Source organism: Oncorhynchus masou, chromosome 25, assembly GCF_036934945.1.
Source record: "Oncorhynchus masou masou isolate Uvic2021 chromosome 25, UVic_Omas_1.1, whole genome shotgun sequence".
In the NCBI taxonomy this organism is placed as follows: domain Eukaryota; kingdom Metazoa; phylum Chordata; class Actinopteri; order Salmoniformes; family Salmonidae; genus Oncorhynchus; species Oncorhynchus masou.
Genome location: NC_088236.1, coordinates 45,583,407 through 45,596,064, shown reverse-complemented (window position 1 = coordinate 45,596,064; position 12,658 = coordinate 45,583,407). Strand labels below are relative to the sequence as shown.

At 44.8% G+C, this 12,658-nt stretch overlaps 1 protein-coding gene across 7 annotated transcripts in view; it reads right to left on the bottom strand.

Moving 5' to 3' along the window:
* The window catches only part of LOC135514395 (cotranscriptional regulator ARB2A homolog), a 213,543-nt gene that overhangs the window by 50,267 nt on the left and 150,618 nt on the right, over positions 1-12,658 (bottom strand). For 4 of the 7 annotated variants that reach the window (XM_064937849.1, XM_064937853.1, XM_064937850.1 and 1 more), the window contains exon 11: positions 775-1,404. The exons of 2 other annotated variants lie outside the window; for them this stretch is intronic. In XM_064937849.1, the coding sequence (XP_064793921.1) occupies positions 1,166-1,404 (239 nt within the window). In that variant the 3' untranslated portion in view covers positions 775-1,165. Of the gene's footprint in view, positions 1-774; positions 1,405-10,696; positions 10,767-12,658 lie in introns of those variants that run through there. One more of the 7 variants, XM_064937856.1, reaches the window with a different exon arrangement.

Below are 12,658 nucleotides of genomic sequence, written 5' to 3'. Positions count from 1 at the left end.
AAGTAGCCATTCGGATAGCAGCTAGCTAGCTGCAATGATCCGGTGTAAAGGTCAGAGGTTTCGGTAGGAATTCTGAGATGTGGTAGAGAAAAAGCAGTCCGATATGCTCTGGTTTGATATTGGGGCTGTGCAGACTGGCAGGAATTGACCTGGTTGAGGCTGGCAGATGTGTGAGTCAACAGTGAGGACCGCTAGCAGTGGCTAACTGACTACTAGCTAGTTAGCTGGCTGGCTTCTGATGGGGGGTTCCAGTTCTAAAGTATAAAATATCAGATCCGGACCACATCGGGTGAGGCGGGTTGCAGGTGATTATATTCAGTACGTAGATGGAAAATGAGATTAAAATATGTACGAAATATATGAAGAAAACAATATATACACGGGACAGGACAAGACAAAAACACACATTCGACTGCTATGCCATCTTGGATTAATGATGGTTATTGTCCTTGATGATCTTTTTTGCCTTCCTGTGACATCGGGTGTTGCAGGTGCCCTGGAGGGCAGGTAGTTTGCGCCCGGTGATGTGTTGTGCAGCCACACCACCCTCTGAAGAGCCCTGCGGTTGTGGGCAGTGCAGTTGCCGTACCAGGCGGTGATACAGCCCGACAGGATGCTCTCAATTGTGCACCTGTAAAAGTTAGTGAGGGTTTTCAGTGATGTTACGTATGCCTCTCGGAAGAGGGAACGCAACACCCTGCTACAACTGAACTTCCCGTGGAGTGAAAGAGGTATGGGACTGTAGGTGCGAATAAGGATGACAAAAGGCAGAGAGAGTGGTACCGTTTACAGGGAATTTATTCCGTCACACAGTAATTTTGGGGAAAAGGGGCTGGACGGAACCAAAGCAAAGAAAGTAAATATCAAAGCCCCCTCTCCTACCTTACCTGCCTACCCACTACTTACCTAACTAGCACCACCTGGCGCACTAACCAAAATACAGGGGATGGTCCGCCCAGGTCTTACCTAGTGTGTATAGACAGAGTATATACTACGGGTATATGTATGCCCGCAGGCATCTTGCCTAAGCACTGCCAAGGTGCCTTCCCCTTCCCCCCTGGGAACAAATGAAACAGAATATTACAAACAATTTCGCAATCAAAAACACAGTCCTTTTGTCATAGACATACCTTAGTAGGCCCAGCTACAAAATACTGGCAAAAAATTATACCTCTGCGCAACAACGAAAACACAGGACATACCAATCCTCTCTATCTGAGAAACCACCCACACATGATATAACCCTCAGCTCTCCTCTCTGATCAACAGGACACTGGCTTATATAGCTGGAGAAGGAGTTGGTCATTGAAGACAGCTGCGTCCTCTGAAGAGAGGGCGGGATCAGCTCCAACTTGGCATGGAGTCGACCAATCAGCTGCTTGGGGGATTTCAGGAAGCCATTTCCTGAAATACATACAAATACACAAACCACAACATAGGGACTGGGGAACGTAACAAGTCACATTTTTTTCAGCCTCCTGAGGTTGACGAGGCGCTATTGCGTCTTCTTCACCACACTGTCTGTGTGCGTGGACCATTTCAGTTTGTCGGTGATATGTATACCGAGGAACGCAGTCGTGGGTGAACAGGGAGTACAGGAGCTGAGAACAGGGAACAGGAACAACGGTGGCCATCTTGAAGCATGTGGGGACAGCAGACTGGAAAAGGGATTGATTGAATATGTCCGTAAACACACCAGCCAGCTGCTCATGATCTGAAGACACGGCTAGGGATGCCGTCTGGGCCGGCAGCCTTGCGAGGGTTAACACATTGTCGGTGGCACAGTATTGTCCTCAAAGCACACAAACAAGTTGTTTAATTGGCTGGGAGCAAGACGTCGATGTCCGCGACGGGGCTGTTTTTCTTTTTGTAATCTGTGATTGCCTGTAGACCCTGCCACATATGTCTTGTGTTTGAGCCGTTGAATTGCGACTCCACTTTGTCTCTATACTGACGCTTTGCTTGTTTGATTAACTTACGGAGGGAATAACTACACTGCTTGTATTCAGTCATGTTTCCAGTCGCCTTGCCATTATTAAATGTGGTGGTACGTGCTTTCAGTTTTGCACGAATGCTGCCATCAATCCACAGGTTTCTGGTTTGGGAAGGTTTTAATAGTCACAGTGGGTAAAACATCTCCAATACACGTCCTTATAAACTCGCTCAAGTCAGTGTACACGTCAATGTTATTGTCCGTGGCTACCCGTAACATATCCCAGTCCACGTGATCGAAGAAATCTTGAAGCGTGGAATCCGATTGGTCAGACCAGCGTTGGATAGACCTAGGCACTGGCACTTCCTGTTTTAGTTTCTGCCTATAGGAGGGGGGCTACAAGATGGAGGCATGGTCAGATTTGCCAAAAGGAGGGACGGGGAGGGCCTTGTATGCATCGTGGAAGTTAGAGTAGCAGTGGTCGACATGCTGATAGAATTTAGGTACAGTGCCTTGCAAAAGTATTCACCCCCATGGCATTTTTACTATTTTGCTGCATTACAACCTGTAATTTAAATTGATTTATATTTGGATTTCATGTAATGGACATACACAAAATAGTCCAAATTGGTGAAGTGAAATGAAAAAAATAAATTGTTTAAAAATTTAAATCAGAAAAGTGGTGTGTGCATATGTGTTCACCCCCTTTGCTATGAAGCCCCTAAATACGATCTGGTGCGACCAATTACCTTCAGAAGTCACATAATTAGTTAAATAAATTCCACCTGTGTGCAATCTAAGTGTCACATGATCTGTCACATGATCTCAGTATATATACACCTGTTCTGAAAGGCCCCAGAGTCTGCAACACCACCAAGCAAGGGGCACCATGAAGACCAAGGAGCTCTCCAAAAAGGTCAGGGACAAAGTTGTGGAGTAGTACAGATCAGGGTTGGGTTATAAAAAAAATACTCAAACTTTGAACATCCCAATGAGCACCATTAAAACCATTACTTAAAAAATGGAAAGAATATGGCACCACAACAAACCTGCCAAGAGAGGGCCGCCCACCAAAACTCACGGTCATTAATCAGAGAGGCAACAAAGAGACCAAAGATAACCCTGAAGGAGCTGCAAAGCTCCACAGCGGAGATTGGAGTATCTGTCCATAGGACCACTTCAAGCCATAAACTCCACAGAGCTAGGATTTACGGAAGAGTGGCCAGAAAAAAGCCACTGCTTAAAGAAAAAAATATTCAAACACGTTTGGTGTTTGCCAAAAGGCATGTGGGAGACTTCCCAAATATATGGAAGAAGGTACTCTGGATAGATGAGACGAAAATTTAGATTTATGGCCATCAAAGAAAATGCTATGTCTGGTGCAAACCCAACACCTCACATCACCCCGAGAACACCATCCCCACAGTGAAGCATGGTGGTGGCATGGTCGTATATACAAATACTAATCAGTGGGAATAGGGGACAGGTGTAGGTGATGAAAGTTCCGGAGGGATCCGTGACAAATAGGAGTAACAACATGAATTTGTGCATTAGGCAGAAATAATGCGGTGCGACTCGAGTTTCCCCATCAGCTGGAAGACAGTGTCTGTTTTTGGTCAGTGTCAGTAGAGGAAAGGGAGAGCAGAGGGATGTTGAGAAGCGGACCCTCAGTCTGCAGTTCTCTCTCTTCGCTGAGACTGGCCATCAGATGCAGGCACCATCAGCCCAGTAAAATAAATATACAATTATTTAAATGTATGCTCACTCAGCTGTGCCTTAAAGGTAATACAACAACGAATGTATTACCGCTGTGATCATATAACCTACCTCAATTTGTTTTATATAATTTTGAAAAGTGGTCTGAACAACAATGCATTGGCAGGGCAATTCAAGCAGAGCCTGTATGCGATGATAATGTATTGGGCCTATCGCTTACTGCACAAACCTCATTGCTACAGTACTGTTTTTTAACAGGCTAATGTTTCATAGGCGTACGTTTTTTAAGTCATGTTAAAAAAAAATTCTGAGAGGTCGATCTTGGTTTGCATTTTGACTCAGAAAGTGATCTTGACTCAGAAAAGTTTGGTGACCACCGTGGTAGGGTATTATTTTTCCAACTTTGTTACCAATTCCGCAATTAGAAATAAAGGAAATGGCACAGTTCTTTTGTGTCCACTATCCAGTGGTGTAAAAAGTACCCAATTATCATACATGAGTAAAAGTAAAGATACCTTAATTGAAAATGACTCAAGTAAAAGTGAAAGTCAGTAAAATACTACTTGATTAAAAGTCTAAAAGTAGTTTGTTTCAAATATACTCAAGTGTTAAAAGCAAAGGTAATTGCTCAAATATACTTAAGTATCAAAAGTAAAAGTATACATTATTTCAAATTACTTATATTAAGTAAACCAGATACCATTTTTTATACATTTTATATTTACTGATAGCCAGGGGCACACTCCAACACTCAGACATAATTAACAAATCAAGCATTTGTGTTTAGTGAGTCCACCAGATCAGATGCAGTAGAGATGGCCAGGGTTGTTCTCTTGATAAGTGCGTGAATTGGACCATTTTCCTGTCCTGCTTAAGGATTAAAAATGTAACGAGTACTGTTGGGTGTCAGGAAAAAATGTATGGAGTAAAAAGTGCGTTATTTTCTTTCGGAATGTAGTGAAGTAAAAGTAAAAAAAATACAGTTACCACAAAAAACGACTTAAGCATTTTTACTTAAGTACTTTACACCCCTGCCACAATCCAGTATGAGTTTGGATAAGATTGACTAATGCAGAATTACGCAATAAATATATTCTTATATAAACCAAGTATTCAGTCCAAAGAGTGAGACAAGTCAAAGGTCATGCATGATTCAGTCAGTAAAGACATAATTTGTTTGACTTGTCCACAAACACCAACTGTCACCTACATTTACGAGAGAGAGAGAGCGAGAGAGATACTTTGCACTAGTTGCTTTTCAAAATAGACAATTTCACATCACTGTATTTTCTGGTGACTTGTGGAATAAAGTATTATGAGATTACAATGGCATTATGCAATTAATGATTTTCATGAAGAAATTCTACTGCGTGATTAGTCAATTTGTACAGCAAAATAAGATACCGCCCAAACCAAACCCCCTCCCAAACAAATATGTCTCCACTATGCTGTGCCATATTCTGCTGCCTTGCCTTCTGAAGGAGCACTTGTCCCAGTGTGACAGAACCAGTAAGGTTGGAGCAGGAGACAGGCTGGGGCAGGAATGCTTAGCAGGGGTTTAAGCTGTTGGGTTACATCTGTGTCAGATGCCTGATGGTGTGTGAGCCCGTGGGGTGGGCTGGTCCGGAGCAGGACAGGTCTCCCTCTCGGTCTCTATGGCGACGCCTAATGCTAGCTCGTCCAGCACAGACAGCAGGAACCGGCTTGACACGTGACCAGCTGCGACGCCTCGCGGTCAAAGGTCGGTGCAGATTTCAGCAAATCTGGGCAGGCACGGCATCAGCTTAAACTCAGGGGGAGAGATTGGCCTCTAACCTTAACCCGATAAGATCCTTGAAGTCCTTACCCTGACCTAGACTTGACTCTTTCATCTGTGATGTTAGCTATACTAATTACTGGCTGATAGCGACCTGGTGCCAAATGCAATTCACTTCCACCTCTCCCGATGAGCTACAACAGTCGTTGCCAACCTCGCTTAGAGATCAAGATGAGTTTTAAACAAACTCTGCCATGCACGCAGCTCATGCTTTAACTATCAGTGATTGACTTGGTGTGTCGTGTTTTGTTATTTTAATTGTAATTTATTTCTTTCTATGTAACCTTTATTTAACTAGGCGAGTCAGTTAAGAACAAATTCTTATTTACAATGATGTCCTACCAAACCCGGACGACGCTGGGCCAATTGTGCGCTGCCCTATGGGACTCCAAATCACGGTCGGTTGTGATTCAGCCTGGAATCGAACCAGGGTCTGTAGTAAAGCCTCTAGCGCTGAGATGCATTGCCTTAGACCGCTGCACCACATGCCCTATCTGGCATGTTAGGGGAGGAGCAGAGAGTGGCGTACGCTACGTTTAAAAGCACAGCTAAAGCCAAATAAAGGAAGATTAAAATGGCGCCATGGATTCGGGAATTTTGGTTTCCAAGATTACTCCCCTTTCCCGGGCACAACTGAGACAAATGGTCTCCATAGCAGCCGGGGGTCCTGTTAATATCGTGGAGGGGGCTAGGCCTGGGGTCAGGTGACTGAGAGGAAGGTTGCCATCCGAGTTAGAAGACTGCAGCCCAAATCTTCCCTCCCCTCCCCTCTTCTCCCGCCACTGTAAATCTCTGGTACCTGATACACATGTCCACTACTTGGCTTAAGGCCCTCGCCCCTGTCCCAGCCCCACACATCTCATAAGGGAAGAGAGAGACAGCTCGTGTGTGTGTGTGTGTGTGGGTACAGCCGCCCGTGCGTGTGGATTAGATAGGAGGTGAGCCCATGGCAGGACAGGCGTGGTTTTCCGCTGGCTCAGTAGTTTGTAACGAGGGGGGCAGGCAGTGGGTCAGCCCGATCAGACCAGTGGGAGTGGAGCATTCCTCACAGCTGGGACAGACAGGCACAACAGGACTCTCACTTCTCAACACAACCACTATGACAGGCGACACAGAGAAGGCCCCTGGGACAAACAAGGGCACACTTTGGAGAGATAGAAGGGGGAAAGAGATTTCCCACATACCTTCCTTCTGCTTGTAGGAAGTACTATGCAGATCCCCATGGCCATTAGAACTTAGATGAATAGTTTTAAGTTTCAACGTTTATTCGCCACGTGCACAGGATAAACAATACAGTCAAATTCTTAACTTGATAGATCTTTCCAAACAACGTAGTTGTAGTAATATTAATAATAACATCGATAACAATAGAGAATAGAATAAAACACACAGAAGTACGATAACGTTTGAAGAAACCTGAAAACGCAAGAATATACAGGTCGGTGCCAGTACCTTATTCAGTGTACAGGAGAGGTAGAGGTGGGTTTATACATAAAAAATTACTGGTGGTGGTATATACAGTTGAAGTCGGACGTTCACATACACCTTAGCCAACTACATTTAAAATTTGTTTTTCACAATTCCTGACATTTAATTCCAGTAACAATTCCCTGTCTTAGGTCAGTTAGGATCACCCCTTTATTTTAAGAATGTGATATGTCAGATTAATAGTGGAGAGAATGATTTATTTAAGCTTTTATTGCTTTCATCACATTCCCAGTGGGTCAGAAGTTTACATAAACTCAATTAGTAATTGGCAGCATTGCCTTTAAATTGTTTAACTTGGGTCAAACGTTTCGGGTAGCCTTCCACAAGCTTCCCACAATTAATTTTGGCCCATTCCTCCTGTCAGAGCTGGTGTAACTGAGTCAGGTTTGTAGGCCTCCTAGCTCGCACACACTTTTTCTATAGGGTTGAGGTCAGGGCTTTGTGATGACCCCTCCAATACTTTGACTATGTTGTCCTTAAGCCATTTTGCCATAATTTTGGACACCAATGTCCTGGACCCTCAACCCTAGATCATCATTAATACCATTAACACAAAGGTCCTGGACCCTCAACCCCAGGTCATTTTGGAAGTATGCGTGGGGTCATTGTCCATTTGGAAGACCCATTTGCGACCAAGCTTCAACTTCCTGACAGATGCCGTGAGATGTTGCTTCAATGCACTTTTCACACCAAAGTACATTCATCTCTAGCAGACAGAACATGTAAGGAAGGGCATATGCCCACCCACTGGGCAACAAGGCCCAGCTAATCAGAAATACGTTTTTCCCCACAAAAGGGTTTTATTACAGACAGAAATACTCCTCAGAATCCCCCCCTCCTCCTCAGACAACAATCCCGCAGGTGTGGAAGTCCTGGGCTGGCGTGATTACATGTGGTCTGCGGTTGTGAGGCTGGTTGGACTACTTCCAAATTCCCTAAAACTACATTGGAAGTGGCTTATGGTAGAGAAATTAACACTAATACTCTGGCAAGTGCTCTGGTGGATACTCCTGCAGTCAGCATGCCAATTTCACCCTCCTTAAAAACGTGAGACATCTGTGGCATTGTGTTGAATGACAAAACTGCACATTTCAGAGAGTTCTTCTATTGTCCCCAGCACAAGGTGCACCTCTGTATTGATCATGCTGTTTAACCAGCTCCTTGATATGCCACGCCTGTCAGGTGGATGGATTATCTGGGAGAAGGAGAAATGCTCACTAACAGGGAGGTAGGCAAATTTGTGCACAACATTTGAGCAAAATAAGCTTTTATTTTGTTGTATATACACAACTATACACACAGTTAAATGGAAGTGTTGCATGTTAAATAGCCTGTCGTTGAATCTTCATACTAGAGGTGGTTCAGCCTTGCTACACAGCTAACCGTGAGTCATGGTTTCAACCAGCAACAGTAGAGAGTAGACTGGGAAGTGGAATAGTAATCAACTTACCAAACATGATTACGACTAGGCTGCTTTGCTCATGAATTGTTTTAATTCTTCAAACAGATCCATAATAGTAATTTAGGAGGGTGGGGGTGCAGTGCAAGTCAATATTAGGACGGTGTTCATAATGTTTTGTATGCTCAGTGTATATATGTAAACAGGAGTCATAGTGACCAGTAGCAGGATACATAGATAGATACTAATGGTAATGGCAATCAATAATCAATGACCAGCAGCGTAATGGTAGTCATGAATCTAATCAATAATCATTTAGCAGCAGCATAGGTTTGAGGGAGTGTGCAGGTGTGGGTGTGTTGCATCAGTAACAAGTGTGAGAGTAAGAGTGACAGTATTAAGCCTAAAGCTTCTTTATTAAATCACGAGTTCAAAATAAACAAACAGGCGGATCCAGGATATGGGGGTTAATAGAATTCATGATGATCTAGGGTTGAGGGTCCAGGACATTGGTGTTAATGGTATTCATGATGATCTAGGGTTGAGGATCCAGGACATTGGTGTTAATGGTATTCATGATGATCTAGGGTTGAGGGTCCAGGACATTGGTGTTAATGGTATTCATGATGATCTAGGGTTGAGGGTCCAGGACATTGGTGTTAATGGTATTCATGATGATCTAGGGTTGAGGGTCCAGGACATTGGTGTTAATGGTATTCATGATGATCTAGGGTTGAGGGTCCAGGACATTGGTGTTAATGGTATTCATGATGATCTAGGGTTGAGGGTCCAGGACATTGGTGTTAATGTTATTCATGATGATCTAGGGTTGAGGGTCCAGGACATTGGTGTTAATTACGATCTAGGGGTAAGGGTCCAGGACATTGGGGTTAATGGTATTCATGATGATCTAGGGTTGAGGGTCCAGGACCTTTGTGTTAATGGTATTAATGATGATCTAGGGTTGAGGGTCCAGGACATTGGTGTTAATGGTATTAATGATGATCTAGGGTTGAGGGTCCAGGACCTTTGTGTTAATGGTATTAATGATGATCTTGGGTTGAGGGTCCAGGACATTGGTGTTAATGGTATTAATGATGATCTAGGGTTGAGGGTCCAGGACCTTTGTGTTAATGGTATTAATGATGATCTAGGGTTGAGGGTCCAGGACATTGGTGTTAATGGTATTATTGATGATCTAGGGTTGAGGGTGCAAGACCTTTGTGTTAATGGTATGAATGATGATCTAGGGTTGAGGGTCCAGGACATTGGTGTTAATGGTTTTAATGATGACCTGGGATTGAGGGTCCAAGACATTGGTGTTAATGATGATCTGGGGTGAGGGTCCAGGACCTTTGTGTTAATGATGACCTGGGGTTGAGGGTCCAGGACATTGGTGTTAATGATGACCAGAGGTTGAGGGTCCAGGACATTGGTGTTAATGATGACCAGGGGTTGAGGGTCCAGGACATTGGTGTTAATGATGACCTGGGGTTGAGGGTCCATGACATTGGGGTTAACGGTATTAATGATGATCTAGGGTTGAGGGTCCAGGACATTGGGTTTAACGGTATTAATGATGATCTAGGGTTGAGGGTCCAGGACATTGGGGTTAATGGTATTAATGATGATCGAGGGTTGAGGGTCCAGGACATTGGTGTTAATTACGGTCTAGGGGTGAGGGTCGAGGACTTTTGTGTTAATGGTATTAATGATGATCTAGGGTTGAGACTCCAGGACATTTGTGTTAATAGTGTTGATTACAATCTGGGGTTGAGGGTCCAGGACATTGGTGTTAATGATGACCTGGGGTTGAGGGTACATGACCTTTGTGTTATTGGTATTAATGATGATCTAGGGTTGAGAGTCCAGGACATTGGGGTTAATGGTATTAATGATGACCTGGGGTTGAAGGTACAGGACCTTTGTGTTAATGGTGTTGATTACAATCTGGGGTTGAGGGTAAAGGACATTGGTGTTAATGATGATCTGAAGTGAGGGTTCAGGACATTGGTGTTAATGATGACCTGGGGTTGAGGGTACAGGACCTTTGTGTGAATGGTATTAATGATGATCTCGGGTTGAGGGTCCAGGATATTGGTGCTAATGATGATCTAGGGTTGAGGGTCCAGCACATTGGTGTTAATGATGATCTGGGGGTAAGGGTCAAGGACATTGGTGTTAATGATTTTAATAAAGATCTGGGGTGAGGGTCCAGGACATTGGTTTTAATAAAGATCTGGGGTGAGGGTCCAGGATATTGGTGTCAATGATGATCTGGGGTGAGGGTCCAGGACATTGGTGTTAATGACGGCCTGTGGGTGGGGGGGGGGGGGGGGTACCTGGTGTGGTACCTGTCCTGATTCCTCAGTATGTGGGGTAATACCAGGGATGCCCATGTGGAGGCGAGATGACTGCCGAGGGCCGTGCCGAGAGAGCGAGGAGGAGAGGGAGGAGGAGAGGAAGAGAGGGAGGAGGAGAAGAAGAGAGGGAGGAGGAGAAGAAGAGAGGGACGAGGCGAAGAAGAGAGGGAGGAGGCGAGGAAGAGAGGGAGGAGGAGAGGAAGAGAGGGAGGAGGAGAGGAAGAGAGCGAGAAGGAGAGGAGGAGAGGAAGAGAGCGAGGAGGAGAGGAAGAGAGGGAGGAGGAGAAGAAGCGGATTAGAAGTCATAGCATCACCGAGGGATCAGTGCAGCCTATCTCATTACTCCCAGGCACAATGAGCACAGCACTCTTAAAGCAGTTTAGAATTACACCTTTCCAGGCCACAAACAAGCCCTGCGCTTATTACGCAGGCTGCTCTTTGGTGCTTTAGCTGGAGGAAATCCTCCTCTAATTGCGATATTTCCCTAATACTCGAGCACGCTGGTATAACGGGCTGTTTGTCCCCCTTCCTGGAGATGGTCTTAATAAAGTTTTTATCTGTCAAAGGAAGTGTACGCTGGATGGTCCAAGGTCACCGCTGCACCCTCACACAACTCTGCCGCACAAATCTCTGTCAACGTTGTTTACATAATTATAGAAATAAGTAAGAAAAATTCAGACAAAAATATTGTAATTTCAGGCTGATTACGACTCAAGGACCTTCAAGGAGGCTTTTTCCTCCTAATCATCTCCCTGCAATTATGTACATTCCTAATATATTCTCAGAGCTTGTTGTGTTTGTTCTCTTTTTATTTCCTTACAATCACATTAAATGTGCATTTCATTATAACCTAATTGTGAAAAAGAAAACAAAGGAGAACGGGGGAAGACTGCCACAACATATCAAAATATGTGTTTTAACTAAACAGGAAAAGGTAAACGCTATCAGCAAAAATAACACAACGCAAACAAAACGCTGACACAACACAGTCTTTAATGCATTGATTAGTGATCTCTGGGTGTTTTGTCCTGGTGCGTCTCTGCTCTGCTTTCACTGTAATTATCCAGCCTCCAGCAGACAGTCTGTCGAGTCTAGCCAGGCCTCTGTGCAAACAGCCTCTCCTCTCATCTCCCCCAGCCTTATCAAACCCTGTCACACTAAAGGGGCCCCATTAGCAGCTAAACCTAACGAATTGGCTTCGTGAACAAACGTATATAACAAATGACAGAGAAGGGGAACAAGGCAACAAAAGAAAAAGGGGAATCGAGGATGATATAAACCGAAGAGTTTCTCCTGTGAAAGAGAGGACAAAGCGTAGCCAGTGGAGAGGGAGTCCATGGTGACAGTGCTGCTGTTTACCATGGCAGAGACCCTGACAGGAAAGGGAAAGACACACTAGACGTGTGTTCATCAGACCCCCCCCCCCATAAAGAACCAGTCACTCACAGAGAATGGGGCTAACCAAGGCTAAATTGGGCTAACGAGAGCTAACCGTACCATATCCAGCAACACCCATCACGGGGGCAGATATCTTGCTAGAAACCCATGTCACAGAAGACCATTAATGGGTGAAGAAGCCCTCACACCCCCTGGTTCATCCTCCTCCCCCATTTAGAGTGATGTGAGGAGACGCTGATGCTACCGGTAATGGGACGGCATCAATGTCTGAAGGCATTAGTGGGAGCTGGCGCTGATCACACGGTTGGTTGGGTAAACAGAGTAAACAATCGGCTTGCCCGCCTTCCACAGATTAACCCTCTGCCGGCCAACACACATGCACACACACTGCTCACACGTTCGTCTAACCCCCTTTAACGTGAGAGGTATCTGAAGACCTCACGGGACCTCATGACCACGCGTCACCCATCCCGCTGTCCAAGCTCACATCCATCCACTTGTTGCGAGTGACCAGCAGCGTATCTTGAGTAGTGCAGATGTGGAAC